This window comes from Microcaecilia unicolor, chromosome 12 (assembly GCF_901765095.1).
Source record: "Microcaecilia unicolor chromosome 12, aMicUni1.1, whole genome shotgun sequence".
Lineage (NCBI taxonomy): Eukaryota > Metazoa > Chordata > Amphibia > Gymnophiona > Siphonopidae > Microcaecilia > Microcaecilia unicolor.
This window is the reverse complement of record NC_044042.1, coordinates 9303962-9323567: the sequence shown is the minus strand read 5'-3', so window position 1 is coordinate 9323567 and position 19606 is coordinate 9303962. Positions and strand designations below refer to the sequence as shown.

The following is a 19606-nucleotide window of genomic DNA, read 5'->3' as shown; positions in this document are numbered from 1 at the left end:
AGCCTGAAATGTCATACCCAGCTCCCTGACACCAGTATGCAGGTCCCTGGAGCAGGTTTTAGTGGGTGCAGTGCACTTCAGGCAGGTGGACCCAGGCCCATCCCCTCCTACCTGTTACACTTGTGGTGGTAAATGGGAGCCCTCCAACCCCCCCCCCCCCAAAAAAAAGCCCACTCCCCACAACTCTACAGCATTACCATAGCCCTTATGGGTGAAGGCGGGCACCTAGATGTGGGTACAGTGGGTTTTGGAGGGGATTTGAGGGGCTCAGCACCCAAGGTAAGGGAGCTATGCACCTGGGAGCTATTTTAATGTTTTTTTTTTTTTTAATTTTTAGAAGTGCCCCCTAGGGTTGCCGGTTGGTGTCCTGGCAAGTGAGGGGAAATGCTGGCTCCTCCCACGACCAAATGCCTTGGATTTGGCCTGGTTTGAGATGGCCGGCCTCGGTTTCCATTATTGGCAAAAACCGAGGCCGGCCATCTCAAACCCAGCCATCTCTGACATTTGGCCGGCCCCAACCGTATTATCGAAACGAAAGATGGCCGGCCACCTCGTTCGAAAATACGGTTGGCCCCCACCCCTTCGCGGCACCATCCTCGGAGATGGGCGCCCTTAGAGATGGCCCCGTTCGAAAATGCCCCTCTCTGTTGTTTTCTGCGCGGGTTTCTAGTCTTCTCTTTTGTGTTGAAGTAACCGGTTAAGTGCCACTGAAAATTAACGGTTAGCCCTGAATCGGCGATTTAACCAGCCAGGAGTCATTTCTGGCCAGTTAACTCACATTGAATATTAACCTGTTTAATTTTTAATCTCTTTGAAACCTGCACGTTCTCAGCTGTAGTCACCAGCTCCTGTCTATAACATCTTCACTCCAGTGTAGAGCTGAACTTCCTTGTACACCTGTTTCAAGTGGCTGAATCAATCGATTAAATTTCAAGCAGAATTTGGTTGGCAGCTTTCTAGATTTGCCTTGCTAATAAAAAATAAAATACATTTGGAAATGGAGACAGCCTGCTTAAGCTCAGCATGTTTAGTTTTAAAGAATAATTTTTGTTTCCCCGGTGCCTCTAGCTGAGAGGTACCTGTCGTGTCTCTGTATGGCCCATTCAAGCACAGTTTATTTTTCTTTTAGATACAGCAGGTGCTTGCTCCATCTGAGAACAGCTTGAGCAAAATTGGCGATCAGCTACAGCGTTTCCTTCCAAAACTCAGTGAGCTGAGTCAGAAAGCCCAGCAGAACCAGCTGCAGGCGAATCAGGCGGGCGAAGCAGCTGCAGGAGCCAGAGAGAATGCAGCAAGTGCCCAGGAGGTAAAAGAAAGCTGCCTTCTCCAAGGACCTGCACTGGAGAAGAATGAAACTCTTTACAGAAAGGATAAAAGAGATTATAAAGGCCTGGGGAGGATCAGTAGGTGATAGTTACACAATGAATAGCAGCAGCTAAAGACTGATTTGCTCATACAGCTGCCCTCTTAGTCTTGTGATACATCTCAGCTGTCAGCTGTAGACGCTTGATCGCCTCTCCATCATAGGACTGATTGTATGTTAGAGACTAGTAGGTCAATGCTGAGCTGTCGCAGTCAATGTTTTTACAACTACCAGCCATAGTGGTTAACCCCCTCCCCCCTCCGATATTTAGCACTAGTATCTGGATAGTGGCTGGGATAGACTATCCGGAGAGCAGCGAGATTAAGTGCCACTAGCCAGCCAGCTGAAACCTGGTGTAAATGCCGGCAACCAACTCGCACAAGGAAGCTGTAGAATTTAAATCTCCAAAAAAATATATAACAATTTAAATTCTACACTGATAATCTGTACCAGAAGGATTGCAGCTGTTCACCAAGGTCTTTTTTTTTTTCTTCACTTTTAGAACATTTGCAATCCTTCTGGTACAGATTATCAGTGTAGAATTTGTTATATATATTTTTGGTGCTATTCTATAACCCCATGTGCAACTTTTAGGACCTCCCTGGCCACGCCCCTTTTTGAATTATACACTAAGGGATTATAGCATAGGATATGGGGAGATGCACATGCAAATTTTAATTGCCAATTAAGTGCAATAATTAACCAATTAACTGGCTCATACATGAGTACGCAGTTATGGAACGCACTACCAGCTCACCTGAAAACAATCGATGAAATATCCAACCTTCGTAAATCCCTTGAAGACGTATCTCTTCAATAAGGCCTACAAAGAGGACCCATAGCTTAAATACACCACTTCACCACTCACCCCAGCCTGAAAGACATCTTTCTATACCTACTATCGTAGAACTTCTTTCCCAACCTCTATCTCCTTGCATCTTTAATTGTATCTGACACCCTGGAATGGCAATGCCATAACAGATCTCTGTAAGCCACATTGAGCCTGCAAATAGGTGGGAAAATGTGGGATACAAGTGCAATAAATAAATAATTAAGTTGCGTACAGGTCTTTGATCCATGCGCAAATTTCGGTGCCGAAATCAAGGCACCCTATATAGAATCTGGAGGACACTGTCTGCCATTAATCATTTACATGCGTAATTAACATGTAAATATTGGTACCTCACTTCTAGAATGATCCCCCCTCCCCCACAAGGTGCAGGATCTTTTGTCCCCCTCTCCCTTACTGTTGACACTTGTTTTGCTCATGCTTAATGCTCGCTCGCTCACTTATTTCTCTTGCTCTAGGGCTTACAACTGGTGAAAGAAAAATATGCTCTTCTGAAGAGCAAGCTGGGACAGACCTCCAACCTCGGTGCTCAAGGAATGAGGATCCAGGGTCTTCAGAAGGAGGCAAAAAGTCTGTTTGAAGAATCCATGGAGATGATGAGCAAAATGCAAAGTAAGAGGGGGGGAAGTATGGCATCATTAGCTCAAGCCCATTCATTAAATATTGAGGACGTGAGAGCAGTGTTGATGATCGGAGATGAAGGGACACCAGTCATGAGTAATTGTAACAAACTAAATTGTTGATATTGTCAAAGAATTGACTGACTGAGTTTTTTTTTATTTTTTAAATGGACCAAAAAACAGTGTCCAAAGCACAAAACCTTGTTCGAAATTTTCTTTTTTGAAAACAAAAGAGAAACCTTTTTCTTTTTTTGAAAATGAACTTCTTTCCTATTCAGATTTTGGACGTTTTTTTGCAAAACGTCTAAAGTTGGACTTAAGTCGTCGTATCGAAAATGCCCCTCCATGTGACCCTAGTGCTAAAAATCACTGCTAAGCAACTAAGAGCCACTATTCAGTGGGACATACCTACGTAGGAAATGTTCCTACCTGGTTTTCTCCCACTGACTACACGATCCCTGGATTTTCAGCCACACTATCTGGTTAGTGCCAGGGCAGTCTGCAGACGGAGTCAGGGTGGAGATGGGAGTTACGTGGGCGCTCCCGAAATTCAGTGGCAGTACCTGGATAATGATCTGGTTAATTTAGAACAGCAAAAAGCTATCTGGGTATCACTGTTGAAATTCAGCGGAACCCAGGCAACTCCCAGCTAGCTGCCAATACAGATATCCAGGCACAATGCAGCCAGCGGCAGGCCTGCGTTTAAAAGAAGCTGTCCGCTGCCAGCCGAATTGTACCGCCTTACTTTTTTCCGCACCTAAGTCTGCCCCATTACCATTCATGTTTCTTGCTGCTGAATTTAGGCGTTTAATGAGATTTTGAATACAGTACAGTCTCAATTATCCAACGTCAATGGGACTGAGCCATTGTCAGATAAGTGAAAAGTTGGATAATATGGAAAACAATGTAACCCCTTAAGAAAATGCATGGAAAATATACTTTATGAATAAAGAACAGGCACAGGGTATCTGTATTTAACATACAGTACTGTTTATTAACACTAAGCAGCAGTGTGTGAAGCTGGAAAACAGGAAGAGGATCTGTCAGATATGCCAGCTGGTTGGATTGACGAGACTCTACTGCAGGGGCGTAGCCAGACCTGACGGTGGGAGGGGGCCAGAGCCCGAGGTTGGGGGCACATTTTGAGTGCCGCTGTCCCCTCCCACTACCACGCCTCTTTGCCGCTTCCCCTCACCGCTCCCCCCGCAAAAACAAATACCTTTGTTGGCAACCCCGCCAGCCGAAGCCTTCTTCAGCGCCGGTCTCCGGTGCAGCTGCGTTCACTGCCCTGCTTTTCTTCTTGCTCCTCCTGTGCACGCTGACGCTTGGCGTCAGCGTGCACAGGAGGAGCAAGAAGAAAGAAGAGCAGAGCAGCGAATGCGGCTGTGCCAGAGACCGGCGCTGAAGAAGGCTTCGGCTGGCGGGGGACCCCTGCCAGCCAAACCATGGGCCCGGATGAAATTTGCAGGGGTCCAGGCCCTCGTGGCCCCCCCCATAGCTACGCCCCTGCTCTACTGTACAAAGTTATGCACCAGTAAATTTTCAAAAAGTCCAAGTTATGGCACAACGCTCAAATTTAGGAGCCTAAATTCTTTAAAGTATCTGGACCATTGTTTATTGGGAGTCTGCCAGTTGTATGCTGTACGTCTGAGACACTTGTAGAAACTGAAGCGATACTGGCATTGGGTTGAAATAAGTTTTGCCTCCAATTGGTTTAACTACAATACTAAAGAAACCTCTCCTGCCTGCCATGCCAGTATGACATACTGCATTCAGACACTGAGAAACATCTGAGGCCACAGGTAACTTGTTCATGGCAGCACTGTTCCCCCTAAGCTGAGCGGGAGTCCTCCACCTAAAGTCCTGCCACTGGGGGGTGCTATTGCACTATCACATTTCAGGAAACCTGCCCGTCTCTAGTGATTAAAAACAGAATATTGAAGCACTGCCCCCTACTGGCAGCAATGCATTTGGAAGACTCCCGCTCAGCTTAGAGTACATAAGTACATATGTAATGCCACACTGGGAAAAGACCAAGGGTCCATCGAGCCCAGCATCCTGTCCACGACAGCGGCCAATCCAGGCCAAGGGCACCTGGCAAGCTTCCCAAACGTTCAAACATTCTATACATGTTGTTCCTGGAATTGTGGATTTTTCCCAAGTCCCAGTCCATTTAGTAGCAGTTTCCTTTAGGAAACCGTCTAACCCCTTTTTAAACTCTGCTAAGCTAACCGCCTTCACCACGTTCGGCAACGAATGCCAGAGTTTAATTATGCGTTGGGTGAAGAAACATTTTCTCCGATTTGTTTTAAATTTACTACACTGTAGTTTCATCGCATGCCCCCTAGTCCTAGTATTTTTGGAAAGCGTGAACAGACGCTTCACATCCACCTGTTCCACTCCACTCATTATTTTATATACCTCTACCATGTCCCCCCTCAGAGGGAACATTGTATGGCAGCCCCAAGCAATAATGTAAAATATAGAAGCCAGACTATAAATGATAGTTTAGCAGTGATGTGCTTTACAAATTCACAGTCTTGCACTATGGTTTCTATGCTCCTTTGATGGGAACCTTCTCAAAAGATATCAGACTCCAGATCTGGAAAGAGGGAGCTCAACGGTAAGGGCAGTTACTTGGGGCCCGGCCCGCCCCCCCCCATCAGGTTTTCTGGACTGCCCAATCATGAACCTGTCTTACTGACTGCTGTAACTTTGCATCCTTAGGAATGGAAACTGAGCTTCTGGAGAGCAGCCACTCCCTGAGTGTCAAAGCAGCCAGCTTGGCGGGGCTGGAGGAGCGGGTCATGGGCCTACGAGATTACATCAACACGCGCGCAGTCTTCTTCGCAACCTGCAAATGAAGGACGCCTCAGCGGGTCGCCTTGGGTTACAAACTCTGCAATACCTATTTCTTCCAACAGGAGCAGCGGCGAGTTCTGCCTTTTTCACACTGCACTGAACCTCTTCACTGATGTCAGGGGTGCACGGCCAATGAAAAGGTGGCACTGAATCCACTGAAATTAAAGACAAGACAAGACTGCCCCTTTTTGCTTTGTTTTGAAGTTTCCCTTTCTCGATAAGGTTTGAACCAGTTTTGCACATTGTAGTTTCAGGAAATGGTAAATGTTACAGCCCTGGTTGATATGACAGATCTGCCTTAAAGTATCATTTTGTCACCTTGTAAAGAATATTTCATTTTATCTATATGTATGTAAAATAAAGCTATGTACTGTACACACACAGATTTTGAATAAAACACATGTTTGACAAGAAAAAAAAAAGGTGATATGTTGGGGAAACATGACTGCATTACAGACTAAGGAAATTGTGTAATTTAAGAGTAATTAAAGCCATACCAGGAGGTAAAAACAGTATTTTACCCTTGGAAAGGGGCTATGAGAAGATTGCTCAGCCAGTCACATGAAAAGAGTGTGCGCATCAGAGGCGTAACCAGACCTCGAGGTGGGAGGGGGTCAGAGCCCGGGGTGGGCACATTTTGGTCCACTGCCACCCCACCCACTGCTGCCGTGTACATGCTCAATTTCACCAAAAGGAGCGTGCCGAATGTGCGGGGAAGAGAGTACTACTACTTAACATTTCTAGAGCGCTACTAGGGTTACGCAGCGCTGTACAGTTTAACACAAAAGGACAGTCCCTGCTCAAAGGAGCTTACAATCTAAAGGACGAAATGTCAAGTTGGGGCAGTCTAGATTTCCTGAGTAGAGGTGTAGTGGTTAGGTGCCGAAGGCGACATTGAAGAGGTGGGCTTTGAGCAAGGATTTGAAGATGGGCAGGGAGGGGGCCTGGCGTATGGGCTCAGGGAGTTTGTTCCAAGCGTGGGGTGAGGCGAGGCAGAAAGGGCGGAGCCTGGAGTTGGCGGCGGTGGTGGAGAAGGGTACTGAAAGGAGTGATTTGTCTTGCGAGCGGAGGTTATGGGTAGGAACGTAAGGGGAGATGAGGGTAGAGAGGTAGGGAGGGGCTGCAGATCGAGTGCATTTGTAGGTTAGTAGGAGAAGCTTGAACTGGTACCTGATCGGAAGCCAGTGAAATGACTTGAGGAGAGGGGTGATATGAGTATATCGGTCCAGGCGGAAGATAAGACATGCAGCAGAGTTCTGAATGGATTGAAGGGGGGATAGATGGCTAAGTGGGAGGCCGGTGAGGAGTAGGTTGCCGTAGTCAAGGCGAGAGGAAATGAGAGCAGGGTAGGCAATGCGGCGGCACTGGAGACCAGTGCTGGACAAAGTCTTCAGCTGGTGGGGGTGGGGGTTGGGGTTGGAGACCCCCCCCCCCCCCACCAGCCAAACTATGGGTCCAGAGCAAATTTGGGGGAGGGCCCAGGCCTTCCTGGCCCCAGGTAGCTATGCCACTGGTGCGCATTGCGTGCTCTTGCATGCATGTGGCAGAGGGGTTTCCCAGTGGATGGGGACTGCAACAACGGGAATGTTTTGAGGTGGGAAAATGCTTGCAATAAAAAGCAGATGCAAATGTCAGCATGGACTACTTTCTCCTTTGGTTATTTTTAAAGTCTTGGAGATAATGGGCATTCCTGCACTAACTAGGAGCATAGCCAGATCTGCTATTTTGGGTGGGCCCTTCCCACCCCACATAAAATTAAAAAAATAAAACTTTCCATCATCATCTTTCTCCTCCACCACCCAGCACCTACTCCTCTCTTCCCCCCCCCCCCCCCCCCGCCCCAGCACAGCATCTGCCCCTCTTTCTCTCCCTGGTGTTCCTCCAAGCCATTGGTGGGAGCGATTCCAGTAAGCAACCTGCACCAGCCCGGCAGGCTTCTCTCTACCGTGGAACATCCCAACCAGTGAAGAAACAGGAAGTGATGTCATCGAGAGTGGGATGCAGTGGAGGGAAGCCTGTAGGGCTGGCAGGTTGCTCAGAGGTGGGGGGGGGGGGGGGGGGGGTTGTTTCAGAGAGAGGGAGTGAGAGGAGTAAGGTACCACCTCTGAGGCAGTTTTTGGGCCACTAGACTGGGTGGGCCTCAGGCAAGAACAGGTGAGCCTGAACTCACCCAGGGCCCGCCCTTGGCGCTAAAGCAGTTAGCTCATCTATATTACCAAATTAATTAACTAGTTAGCACAGGACTAACCTACAAAATGGGTGGTAGGAAGTGACCATGCGCTAATTTAGTTTATGACTGTCAACTAATAGCAAAATTAGCACTTGACCGATAATACAAAAAAAAAATAGAAAATCAGCCCTTTTACAGCTGCAGTAAAAATGGCCTCAGCGCTCAGGAAAAACCCACATAAGGGCATGCTAAGGCCACTTTTTACTGAACCTTAATAAAAAGACCCCCATTGTGGGTTGCTATTTAAGGATCCCGTGGTCTTCCTCTGCCCACCTACACTGAAGGGAAGCGAGGCCGTCAGTAGCAACACAGCTGCCAGCACCCTACGTAGCAGCTTGGATAAGAAAATATTTCTCGCACAGTTGCCTTCTTGGTTTTCTGTTTTATAAAGTTGGCAGCAAGGATTAAGGTACTTTGCTTCACCACAGTATTCTCACAGTTTACAAAAGCCCAATAAAACGCCTATCAAAAAGCACATAAGAAATCAAGTGTGCACAGTTGATTAATATTTTAAAAAATGAAGCAACTTCAAATCCAAAAATCTCACACAAAACTGGATTTGACACAGTGATAGTATCTATAAACAATTTCAGTCCATTTTTTTTTAAGTGCCTGAAATATATAATTAAAAATAATTCGTAGGTTGGTCCACTAAACAGAATCACACGCTGTAAAAAGTCTAAAGAATGTGTACTATCCTTCACTATTTCAATTCTACTTTCAGGATGAAATGTTTTCCAGATTATGTTACGCCATACATTACAATATTAAAAAATGTTCTCTTAAAAAAAACATCCATTTGGTTACCTGAAACTGCTGAATTCAGACAGTGGCTTCCTCATGTCTGCAAGCTCGTTCCTAAACTCGCAGATTAACTTTTCAATAATTCCTAACATTATAACGTAATATATGGCTTTGGTATAAACAGCACTGCATAATACAACAGGAGAGCAGTTGACAATGATATGTACCAAGGAAAAAATCCCACATTACCTTACATTTTGAAAAGACATTACAGGTACCAGGAGAGGAATGCAATCCTACCACACAAGTCCTCCATCTCAAAATTTTTATGTTCTTTTTAAATAAAATGTCACGGTGCTCAGAAAATGTCCTTCACTCTCCTCTGACATCTCCATTATTCTGCCAGGATCGACACAGAGTCCACGGTGATGGCTAAGATTTCCAAAAAAAGCAGCGTCGAAAGGAAACATTTCTTTCCCCATCAACATGGCCGACATTGGGTTCCAAAGCACAGGAAAGGAAGGGTCTGGTCCTTCTGGAAATGTAATCGTCGCCAAGACTCTATGAAGTGCTGAAAAGTATTGGGATACGCTGAAAAAGAACAACAATTTTTGCTTTGGCATGACATATGTCTTGGGATACTTCTTCCCAAGTTCTACGTTTCATAGTTGGTTGACAGCAGTTAATAAAAAAAGATTTCCTCTAGTGTTCTCCAATCTGGAGAGATTGAGTAAAAAATGGCACTAGGAACATTCAACAATCGTAGTTTTAGCCACCCAATGAAAACTATAGAATACAATGGCAGAGACTGAGAACAAAAGTGGGCCAAGATGACTTTGCAACAAGGCGAGATATTGGCCATCTAAGTTGTGAGGCATACATTGCGGTACAAAGAACAAGCAATGCCCAAATCTACTCTCATCTGTATGTATGTATAGATAATAGTCATGGCCCACATTTTCTTTTTGAGTTTTTAGGCCATAGAGACTATCAGTGTATAGCTGAAATAATGCGAAAAGTGGACACGGCCCACTTTTGCTCATATGGCCTATCTGCTCTGCTCATCCCTACCACCAACCAGTGGCGTTCCTAGGGGGGGGGGTGTGTGGTAGGTGCGGTCCGCCCCTGGTGCACGCCACTGGGGGGGGTGCCACGCGCGCCTGTCCTCCGTTGTTCCATGCTTCTTCTCTACCCCGGAACAGGTTACTTCCTGTTCCGGGGCAGAGAAGAAGCATGGAACAACGGAGGACAGGCACACGCACGCGCGCGCCCCCCCCCCCCCCCCCCAGTGGTGTGCACCCGGGGGGTCCTTTCGCTGGGGTGGGGTCCGCGCTGCACCCGGGGGGGCAGGGTGCATCGGCGATCCACCCCGGGTGTCAGCCCCCCTAGGAACGACACTGCCACCAACATAGCTCTAAAATCCCTTCCTCTCCCCCTCAGAGATCCTCAGCCCGCCCCTGCAGTCTTAAATTCAGATACTGTCCTTGTATCCACCACCCTACCAGTAAAGAAAGATTTCCTTAGATAACTCTTGAGTCGATCCCCTTTCACCCTTACTTATGAACTCTCCTTCCAGGGTCTCAATTATGCTGGAACTGACCCCCCCCCCCCCCCCCCCCCGCATTTATTCTATTGCCGCTATACTACCTTTCCTCCGTGGTATACATGTTTAGACTAAGTCCATCCAGATAGGCTGATCATTTTAGTAGCCACCCTCTGGACCGTCTCCATCCGGTTTATACCTTTTCAAAGGTGTGGTCTCCACAATTGTACTCAGTACTTCACATGAAGTCTCACCAGAGACAGCTATGATCACCTTTCTTTTTTTTTCCTGATGGCCAAGTCCTCTTCGTACACACCCCAAACATCCTTCTGGCTTGTGCTGTCATCTAAACTACTTGGTTCAACAATTTAAGGTCAACAGATACAATCACCCCCAGATTCTGTTGGTCTTTTCTGCAAAGAACGTCACTGAATCTCTTCTCTGTCTATCTCCCTCCCTTAACCAATGCTAGGAACTCCCCTGTGCCTGCAGCTCTCCCACGCTGAGAAGAATTTTAATGGGGAACCCAATTCCTTATCGGCGATCCTACATGACAGAAAGAGAAGACACCTTAATCGATACCTTGGCATGTTTCTTTAGCTCTAAAACGCAAATTGGGACTTCCTCAAAGAACAGTTCTCAGGTCGTTGACGCCTTTCTACACTTACTGTAATGAGCGGCAGCTCAGATCCCACTCCTGCGGATCACATGACAGCACAAACTCCAGTTTGTGCAAGTTTGTTGGATTTCACTGGCGCCGTTGCAAAATGGCTGAAAAGGAAAAATAATACAGGATTGTAGACACCAGATTCTAAGTCCTATTGAAAACTATTTTATCAAGGGTCTGGCAGTGCAAGGCTATTCTGCCATACTGGTGAACCAAAAGACCTATAGTTGGGCTCTTTGATGTCACTTCCTGGAAAGTTGGAGGTAAATAGTTCTACAACTATATTATAATGGGATAGACAAGCAGGACCAGCCCAGGGGTATCTAACACCCTAGGTGAACCTTCAACCATGCAGCCCCTCCCACACCAAGCGGCAGCTTACTTCAAGGCCCATCCCCCACAATATCCAGCATCTCCCTCCTTCAATCACCAATATCCAGCATTTCTCTTTCCCCACTTTCCTCTCTTCTTGTTCTTCAGCATCTCTTCCACCCCCATCTCTTCTTGTGGTTTCTAGCATCCCTCTGGTTCCTTGCTTCCTTCCATCCCACCACCTTTCCCCCTGCTTTGCAAGGTGTTCAAGTTTTACCTCCTTTCCTCCGGGGCAGGGACATGGCAGTCGGTAGCTACAGAAGATGCATCAGGCTCAGTACAGGGCCCTGAGCACTCACACCTACTCAAGGCTCTGCACTGGCTGTGATGCATCTTCTGTAGCTGTAAGATGCTGCGTTACCACCCCAGAGGAAGGGGAGGTAAGACCTGAACTCCTCAGGGTAGAGGGAAGGAAGGAAGGAAGGAGAGGGATGCTGGAGATCATGGTGCAGGGAACCCTCACTGGCCTAAGGGTTGGGGGGTCACCACTTCTCACTTTCACCACTGCTTATTGTAGATCAAAATCCATACTAGCCACACTTCTTTCCTCCTTGGGCCTGAATCTACCATTTGCACGTGTATATATGCTCAGAATACGGGCAGGGTAGTTCACAGGTAGGCGTATATTATTCACTAACTGGCACTGTGAGTAAACGCAAGGGAGGCACTCACATGGGCTGTTTATGAGAGGGGCATGGCAAGTGCTGCCACTTCCACACACAACCTACAGAATACAGTAAGTTATGCATGTCCACCATATTTAGGTGTCCATGGTTAGACCAGGTCTAGGCTGCAGGCATGCAAGTAGTGTAAGATGTGCCAGTACTGGGTTGTGTTAGTATTCTGGGCAGCCAGATGCCATTATAGAACAGTTTCTCACCACGTGGCGTCAAGGTGCCCAAATGAAGATGCCCACTTACACAATTGCCTGCTCAGAGTTCCTCTTGTGCGATTACTCTGATCCCCCAAATCCAAGCAACCTTCAAGAGCAGCTTCTATCACTTGCGACAACTACGCTGCCTCTCTCCTTACATTGAGAAGGCAAGCCTTGTCTCAGTTGTGCACGCCACGATAACATCAAGACTGGATTACTGTAATGCGCTCTACACAGCTCTGACTACAAAGGGCCTGCACCAGCTCCAGTTGATTCAGAATGCTGCGGCAAGACTCAGGTTGCAAGCGATGTGACCACATCACACCATCTTTGCCAAAACTTCGCTGGCTACCAGTACAATACAGGGCTAAATTTAAAACTTTGTGTTCGACCTTCAAGGCCCTTAAAGGAAATGGCCCAGAGCAGGGGCGTAGCCAGACTTTGGCGGGAGTGGGGTCCAGAACCCGAGGTAAGGGGGAAGATTTTAGCCCCCCCCCCCCCGGTGCCGCCCCCCCTCCCCCGTCCCTTTTGACCCCCCCCCCCCCCCGCTGCCGCCAATCCTCCACTGCCACCGCCAGCCGAAGTCCCCTTCAGCGCCGGTCTCCGAGTCCGGCGCGTTCGCTGATCTGGATTCTGTTTCTGAGAGTCCTGATGTCCTGCACGTTCTTACTCGGAGACTGGCGCTGAAGAGGACTTCGGCTGGCGGGGGTTGGGGACCCCCGCCAGCAAAGGTACCTGACGGCGGGGGAGGGTTAGCAGCGAAAGCAGGGGGGCCAGGGCTAAATCTGCAGGGGCCCATGCTCCCACCTAGCTACACCCCTGGCCCAGAGTACTTGAAGAACAGGATCTCCCTCTACAGACGTCCAAGGTCACTAAGGTCCTCTCAAGGAGTATCCCTAACCACACCCTCTCCAAAGGGCATCAAATGATGTCATACCAGCAAGCGAGTCTTCTCCAGCGTAGCCCCTACACTCTGGAATGCACTCCTTGAAAGACTCCACTTAACACAAGACTATCTCTACTTCAAGATGGTAAATAAGCAAAATTACTCAGGTGTGGCACAGCATTTAACACCCCCCCCCCCCCCCGGTTCTAAATATGGTGCCCAGATTTGCAAAACCAAATTTGGGTGGGCACCCAAGATACATGCGCAGATTAACTGAGCAACGAGCCCTTAACTACCAATAATTGGGTGGCAACAACCAATTACTGAAGTTAACTGGCACCATTTATGAACTGTTCAAGCATCTGCGCAATGTTCTATAAGGCATGGCGCCTAACTCTTCTAGCATGTAACTGAAAAGGGGCTGTGGCCCAGTGGTGTAGCCAGTATGGGGCCACGGGGGCCTGGGCCCCCGTAGATTTGCCCCTGGACCCCCCTGTCGACGACCCTGTCGACTGTCGCCAACCCGCTGTCGCCTACCTTTGTTGGCGGGGGACCCCAACCCCCGCCAGCCGAGGTCCTCTTCTTCCCAATACCGCGCAAGGCTTCATTCTAGTCTGACGTCCTGCGCAAGATTGGGAAGAAGAGGACCTCAGCTCAGCTGGCAGGGGTTGGAGTCCCCCGCCAGCAAAGGTAGGCGACGGGTTGGCAGCGGCGGGGGGGGGGGGGGGGGGGGGGTCAAAGTTGGTGGCAGGGGGGTTTCAGCAATGGCGGGGGGGGGGGGGGGGGGGGGGGCCCTAAAATGTGCCTCCCACCGAAGTCTAGCTATGCCCCTGCTGAGGCCAGGGGCATGTCTGGAGCATTCTGAAAAGTTGCATGCCCAGTTACAAAATACTGCCTCAGCACACCTAACAAGGGAGTCAGTATTTCCACCAGGTTTCAGTAAGTCTGGTGCCTACAATTAGGCAGAGAAATTAGCGCTAAGTGAGATTCTATAAAAGGGTGTGCGACCTTTATACAATAGCACTTAGCAGCGACTTTATTTGGTGCCCAATTTTGAGTGCCATTTATAGACTCTCCCCCCTTACCGTTCCCAAGAAGCTAGACGATACTTACTGCTTCTTGTTCAATTTCTTCAGAAGCCCAGAGTCAGAGCAATAGGCCGGCTTTCCCTTCTCACTTGTTCTACAGGAAGACTTGCAGCTGCCGGACTTCCTGTTTGCTCTGCTCTGACTGGCTGATGTCTGGACCACTTCAATCTTGAGAAACCCATTAGTAAGGCAATCTTCAGGAGTGTCCTCACACGTTCTACTGTAGTTTGAATTGTTTAGACAAGAGTCCTTGGAAACAGTGTTGTTCTGAAGTGTGTTCCTGAAGTTGGGAATCTCTTGAATGAAGTTGCCTGAGTGGACTTGTATAGGATTCTCTCGGGCTGAGTTCGTTGTTGTACAATTGTCTAGGTTTTCACGTATGGTCGTGGATTGTAGACATTCACGGTGATTTGGGACAGGACGTTTTTCCTTAGGCTTGTTCTCAACTGCACAGCTGGGGTCAGACGTGTCTGAGGTGGACATTTTGTCAGTCAGTCTGTGTCGATCAGCGTCCTTCGCGGAAACCTTGTTTAGAATAGAATTTTCACTGGGGCTGTTCTTGTTATAGCTCTTTTGCGTAGATTTGTCCGGGATAGGATTTTTTTCAAAGCTGTTTTGGACAGAGGTGGTGGGTAGGATCCCTTTCAAAGCTGCTGGGGTCAACCTGTTTTTTTCCTGAGCAAGTGTCTCCTCGGTGACAACGGCAGGGATGTTGGGTCTTGTAGCTTCTGGCAGTTTGACAGCAGAAAGTGTGCCTTTAGCCTCTCGAATTCCTGACTTTACTGCGTTGTTGGGATTGTTAATCATGTGTAGCTTCTTCATGTGGTACACAACGGTGGCAGCATTGAATGCCTGCTGTAAAAGAAAATGCAAAATTTACAAGCTGTGAGATTTATATCAATGAAAAGCAAGAACCGTTCTTTCCTTGTACATCCAGGTTTCATGTAATGGTTCTCATACTCTGAAAAAGACTACACTCAGTTGGATATCACTGTGGTGTGTACCCAGGGCCGCCGAGAGACTGGGCCGGGCCCCGCCCCTGCCCCCTTGCTGCCCCGCCCCCGCGAGGTCGCCGCTGCCGCCACCCCCCCGAGGTCGCCACTTTGTTATTTTTCAATGGAAATGTGTTTTCTTACCTTATTATCGAATGTTGTGGTGCACACATAGCTGCCGAGAGGGGGGGCAGGGGGGACAAAATTCCCTGGGCCCGGGCCTCCAAAGGGGGCCCGGCACCGCAGTCCCACCCACCCTCCGTCATTGTCCGTCTGCCCCCTGCATTAAAATCGCAGTCTCACCTCCGTGAAAGCACTGCTGCAGGCAGCAGAACGCCTCCTTTCAGCCCTCCTTCCCTCCCTGTGTCCTGCCCTCACGGAGGTTACGTCAGACAAGGGCGGGACACAGGGAGGGAAGGAGGGCCGAAGGGAGGCTTTCGGCTGCCTGCAGCGCTGCTTTCACGGAGGTGAGACTGCGATTTCAGCCCTCCTTCCCTCCCTGTGTCCTGCCCTCACGGAGGTTACGTCAGACAAGGGCGGGACACAGGGAGGGAAGGAGGGCCGAAGGGAGGCTTTCGGCTGCCTGCAGCGCTGCTTTCACGGAGGTGAGACTGCGATTTCAATGCAGGGGGCAGACGGACGATGATGGAGGGCGGGTGGGACTGTGGTGCCGGGCCCCCTTTGGAGGCCCGGGCCCAGGGAATTTTGTCCCCCCTGCCCCCCCCTCTCGGCGGCTATGTGTGCACCACAACATTCGATAATAAGGTAAGAAAACACATTTCCATTGAAAAATAAAGTGTGGACTTATGAGAAAATGTCTTTAGAATTAGACAGCATTTAAGTTATACTGGCCCCCATATTGAGACAGCGAGAGTTGGACTGGCTAATTCAGTCATCGGCGAACCCGGAAATCCAGTGCCAGGGCCATATCCAGCCACCAGCATTGAATTCCCAGGTTTTTTTTTAAAGCGCTGCAAACAAAACCGGATTTTTGAAACTCTGGACCCTGTATTTGGACTCGATGCGCTTGCTCGGTTTTAGTGAAATTGAGCATGTGCATCGGGGTAGGCAAGCGGGGCAGCCAGCAGGAAGGATTCTGCTGAAGTGGGGGCTCGGGGACCCCCACCAGCCCATGTATTTGGGGTTGCGGTGGGGGTGAGAGTGACGGGAAGGAGGGACAATATGGGGCCCCCTACTTTGGGCTCAGCCAGTGGCAGTCTGATGGTTTTATGCCCGAATCTTCAATGCTGGGCCTTGTCTTGAGCTCCGGCACGGAATAATCAGGCACACACGGCCAGGTAAAACTTCGGGGCCCTTTTACTAAGGCACGTAGGCACCTGCGCGTGTCCAATGCGCGTCAAATTGGAACTACCGTCCGGCTACCGCGTTTATGCACACTGACGATTACCACCCAGTTAGAGCGCGAGACCTTACCGCTAACTCAATGGGTGGCAGTAGGGTCTCAGGCCGAAAATGGGCGCGCGCTGGGTTTAATTTTGCCACACGTCCATTTTCGGTCACACACACAAAAAAAGGCCTTTTTTTCCCAGGCGCACTGAAAAATGGACCTGCACATGTTCAAAACACGAGCCTACACCAGCGCAGGCCATTTCCAGTGGCATTATCCGGTTAAGTACCGCCGGTCTGGCCCACAGAAGTGATTTAAATCACCGGGAGCTGTTTCTGGCTGTTGACATCACTCTGAATATCGACCCCTTGGTCAATTAGATCTCTATGTCTTAAAAGTGATCTACCCGCCATTTGCTCTTTGCAAAGGTTTTCTTCATCTGAACACTGACAGACTGGTAGATATCCCGGTGAAGGGCGGTATTTCCTGCGATCCTAGAGAATGACAGAGAAAAGGACCTTAGAAATAAATTTAAAAAAAAAACAAACAAACAAACAAACAGGTTTGGACAGATGTGAACAACCTGTGGAAAAACACATCTTTCTCATTTCTCTCTTTCCATTTACATAGCCATAAAGTTTCCCTTATCGGGATCTCAGAAGAGCTATGCAAACCTTTTTTTTTTTTGAAGGTTTGGAGTTAGTTCAATGAACCTGTTCACGGTGTGTTGAATTCATTTGACAAACGTTTTCACAAAAAGCTCTCAAATCTCCTCTGGGGTTTCTCAAAATGCAAAATCTGCATCAGATTTGGAGCAGATTTGCTCAACGCACAGGGTCTGCAGGAGTCGAGATTCAATGAGAAGGTCCCAAGAACCTGTGAAAAATTCTCCAGATTTACTAGCAAGAAAAAGTTTGGAAAAGATTTCGCCAGCAGATCAGAGGAAAATGGCCAAACTTTTTCGTGAGGCAAGATGTCCATGAGTGTAACTGCACTGGGGTTGAAATTCATTTGGTTCAATGTTTGAGTTTGAATTTTCTGCCTAGCAAGGAGTTGCTCATAGTCTTACCAAGGGTGCCTTAGCGCCTTCTCACAATTAAATCTCTTCATCGGATCTTTCTCAAGCAAGCTGCCGATGAAGTCCTTTGCTATGCACAGAAACAGAGAGAAACACGTATTGAAGCAGCTGCAGAGACAACTTATGACTGGAAGGCTTGTAAGCCACCAACGTTAGGGCTACCATACGTCCGGATTTACCCGGACATGTCCTCTTTTTGAGGACAAGTCTGGGCGTCCGGGCGGGTTTTGCCAGTCCGCCCGTTTGTACTGATTTCTGGACAAACGGGTGGGCGGGGGGGGGGGCAGGGAAGGGGAATATGTGACAGGGGGCGGGATGAGAGCAAGAAAGGGTGGGGCGAGGATGCGAAAGGTGTGGGCGGGGCAGGGGGGGTGGCATGTGTCCTCTTTTTCAGAGGACAAAAATGGTAACCCTAACCAACGTGATCTTGGAATATTCATTAATTCTAAAAGTGATGTTTAAATCTATCTATGATAGTGCTTAACGATAACAGAAAAGTAAGATGAAGGCTGTCAAACCAAGGCAATGATCATCAAAGTTTCAGCTCTGGGCTCTCTACGTTCAGTGGACATGTGTGACTTGGGTCTGGGTTCATATATCACCAGGAAGTTTTGTTGTTAACGACAATTCATGCTAAACACAATTTTTAAAAAAGGAGACTGGATCCTCTGCCCCTTAGACGAACACTAGAACGCATGATCACAAATTCAGGGTGGATGGAATTTATAACATCCATCTTACATTCAATGAGTATGTGATACACACAGGGATTTACCTGAATAGGAGATATCGTCCCAGAATGGAGATTCAAACTCATAAGACCCTTCCCTGATCTTCTCAAACAGCTTGGACTCGGTTTCTTCATAGAAGGGAGGGTAACCACACAACCTGGACACAGCCAACAAGAAGGAAACTTGAGAACCAGCGCTTGGTAAAAATGCACCTCTACAGCGTCATTCACCACTGATGGCACGGATTTCCAGAACACAGCTTTCTGTGGGTTCTTTTGCTTCCCAGGAGCTACATGTGGTTGTTTATGGCTTAGACAATCTTTGTTTGCCGGTGGGCCAGCTGCAGGTTTTTAACAGAATGCAATGGAGTGGAGGGATTGCCTAATGGTTAGTGCAGTGAGCTCAGAACTTGAGGAATTGGGTTTGATTTCCTCTGTGGCTCCTTATGATCCTGGGCAAGTCATCTAACTCTGTTGTGCCAGACACACACACACAAAACAAAATCTGAGATGGTGAGCCTACCAGGGACAGAGAATGTACCGCACACAGCAGGGAGTAGGAAGGGAAGGCGTATATTGTAAATCAAACCTTTATTCCAAGTTACACAGTGGAAAACCTGACTTGACACAGCTGTGTTTCGGCGCTAAAAAGCGCCTTCCTCAGGCGTCTTATAGTGTAAAGTTGATTTTGTATATTCTATTATCTGTGATATATTGGTGTTACGTAATACCGGATATAGGAATTTTATCCGATGTCTCTGCCGAAAGAAACCTCCGTTATGTGTTGATTGCTCCAGCACTTCTCTTCAAATGTTTCTTTCGGCAGAGACATCGGATAAAATACCTATATCCGGTATTACGTAACACCAATATATCACAGATAATAGAATATACAAAGTCAGCTGTACACTATAAGACGCCTGAGGAAGGTGCTTTTTAGCGGCGAAACACAGCTGTGTCGAATCGAGTTTTTCACTGTGTAACTTGGAATAAAGGTCTGATTTACAATATACGTCATCCCCGGTTTCTTGGAGGAGCCTTCCCTTCCTACTCCTTGCTGTGTGCGTTTCCTTGCGTAGGATCCTAGCGTACCTCCACCTTCTTGGTGGCATTTTCCCTTCCACAGAGAATGTACCTGCATATAATAAATGTAAACCACTGTGGTTATATCACAGAAGTGTGGTATATCAATTCCATCACCCCTTTACCCTAACAGGTGGAAATGTGCATCGCTGGTACACTGATGCATGTGTGGTCGGCAACACCTAGATGCAAACAAGTACAGCTTTATCCAAGTGCACTGCACTGCTCTCGCCATGGAGGCTGCACCTTATTGCTGGACACAGACCCAAGAAGTTC

General features: G+C 48.1%; 2 protein-coding genes across 7 annotated transcripts in view; one reads left to right on the top strand and one right to left on the bottom strand.

The window, feature by feature from the left end:
- The window catches only part of LAMB3 (laminin subunit beta 3), a 109223-nt gene extending 103228 nt beyond the window's left edge, over nt 1-5995 (top strand). For both annotated transcript variants that reach the window (XM_030221328.1, XM_030221329.1), the window contains exons 21-23: nt 1130-1306; nt 2672-2825; nt 5561-5995. In XM_030221328.1, coding sequence (XP_030077188.1) covers nt 1130-1306; nt 2672-2825; nt 5561-5697 — 468 coding nt within the window. In that variant the 3' untranslated portion in view covers nt 5698-5995. The remainder of the gene's footprint in view (nt 1-1129; nt 1307-2671; nt 2826-5560) is intronic.
- A 2305-nt stretch (nt 5996-8300) lies between these two features.
- CAMK1G (calcium/calmodulin dependent protein kinase IG) overlaps nt 8301-19606 on the bottom strand; it is a 64367-nt gene continuing 53061 nt past the window's right edge. For all 5 annotated transcript variants that reach the window (XM_030220960.1, XM_030220958.1, XM_030220956.1 and 2 more), the window contains 6 exons: nt 18293-18405; nt 17509-17587; nt 16846-16933; nt 14125-14954; nt 10881-10983; nt 8301-9260 (listed from right to left, as the gene is read on the bottom strand). In XM_030220960.1, coding sequence (XP_030076820.1) covers nt 10917-10983; nt 14125-14954; nt 16846-16933; nt 17509-17587; nt 18293-18405 — 1177 coding nt within the window. In that variant the 3' untranslated portion in view covers nt 8301-9260; nt 10881-10916. The remainder of the gene's footprint in view (nt 9261-10880; nt 10984-14124; nt 14955-16845; nt 16934-17508; nt 17588-18292; nt 18406-19606) is intronic.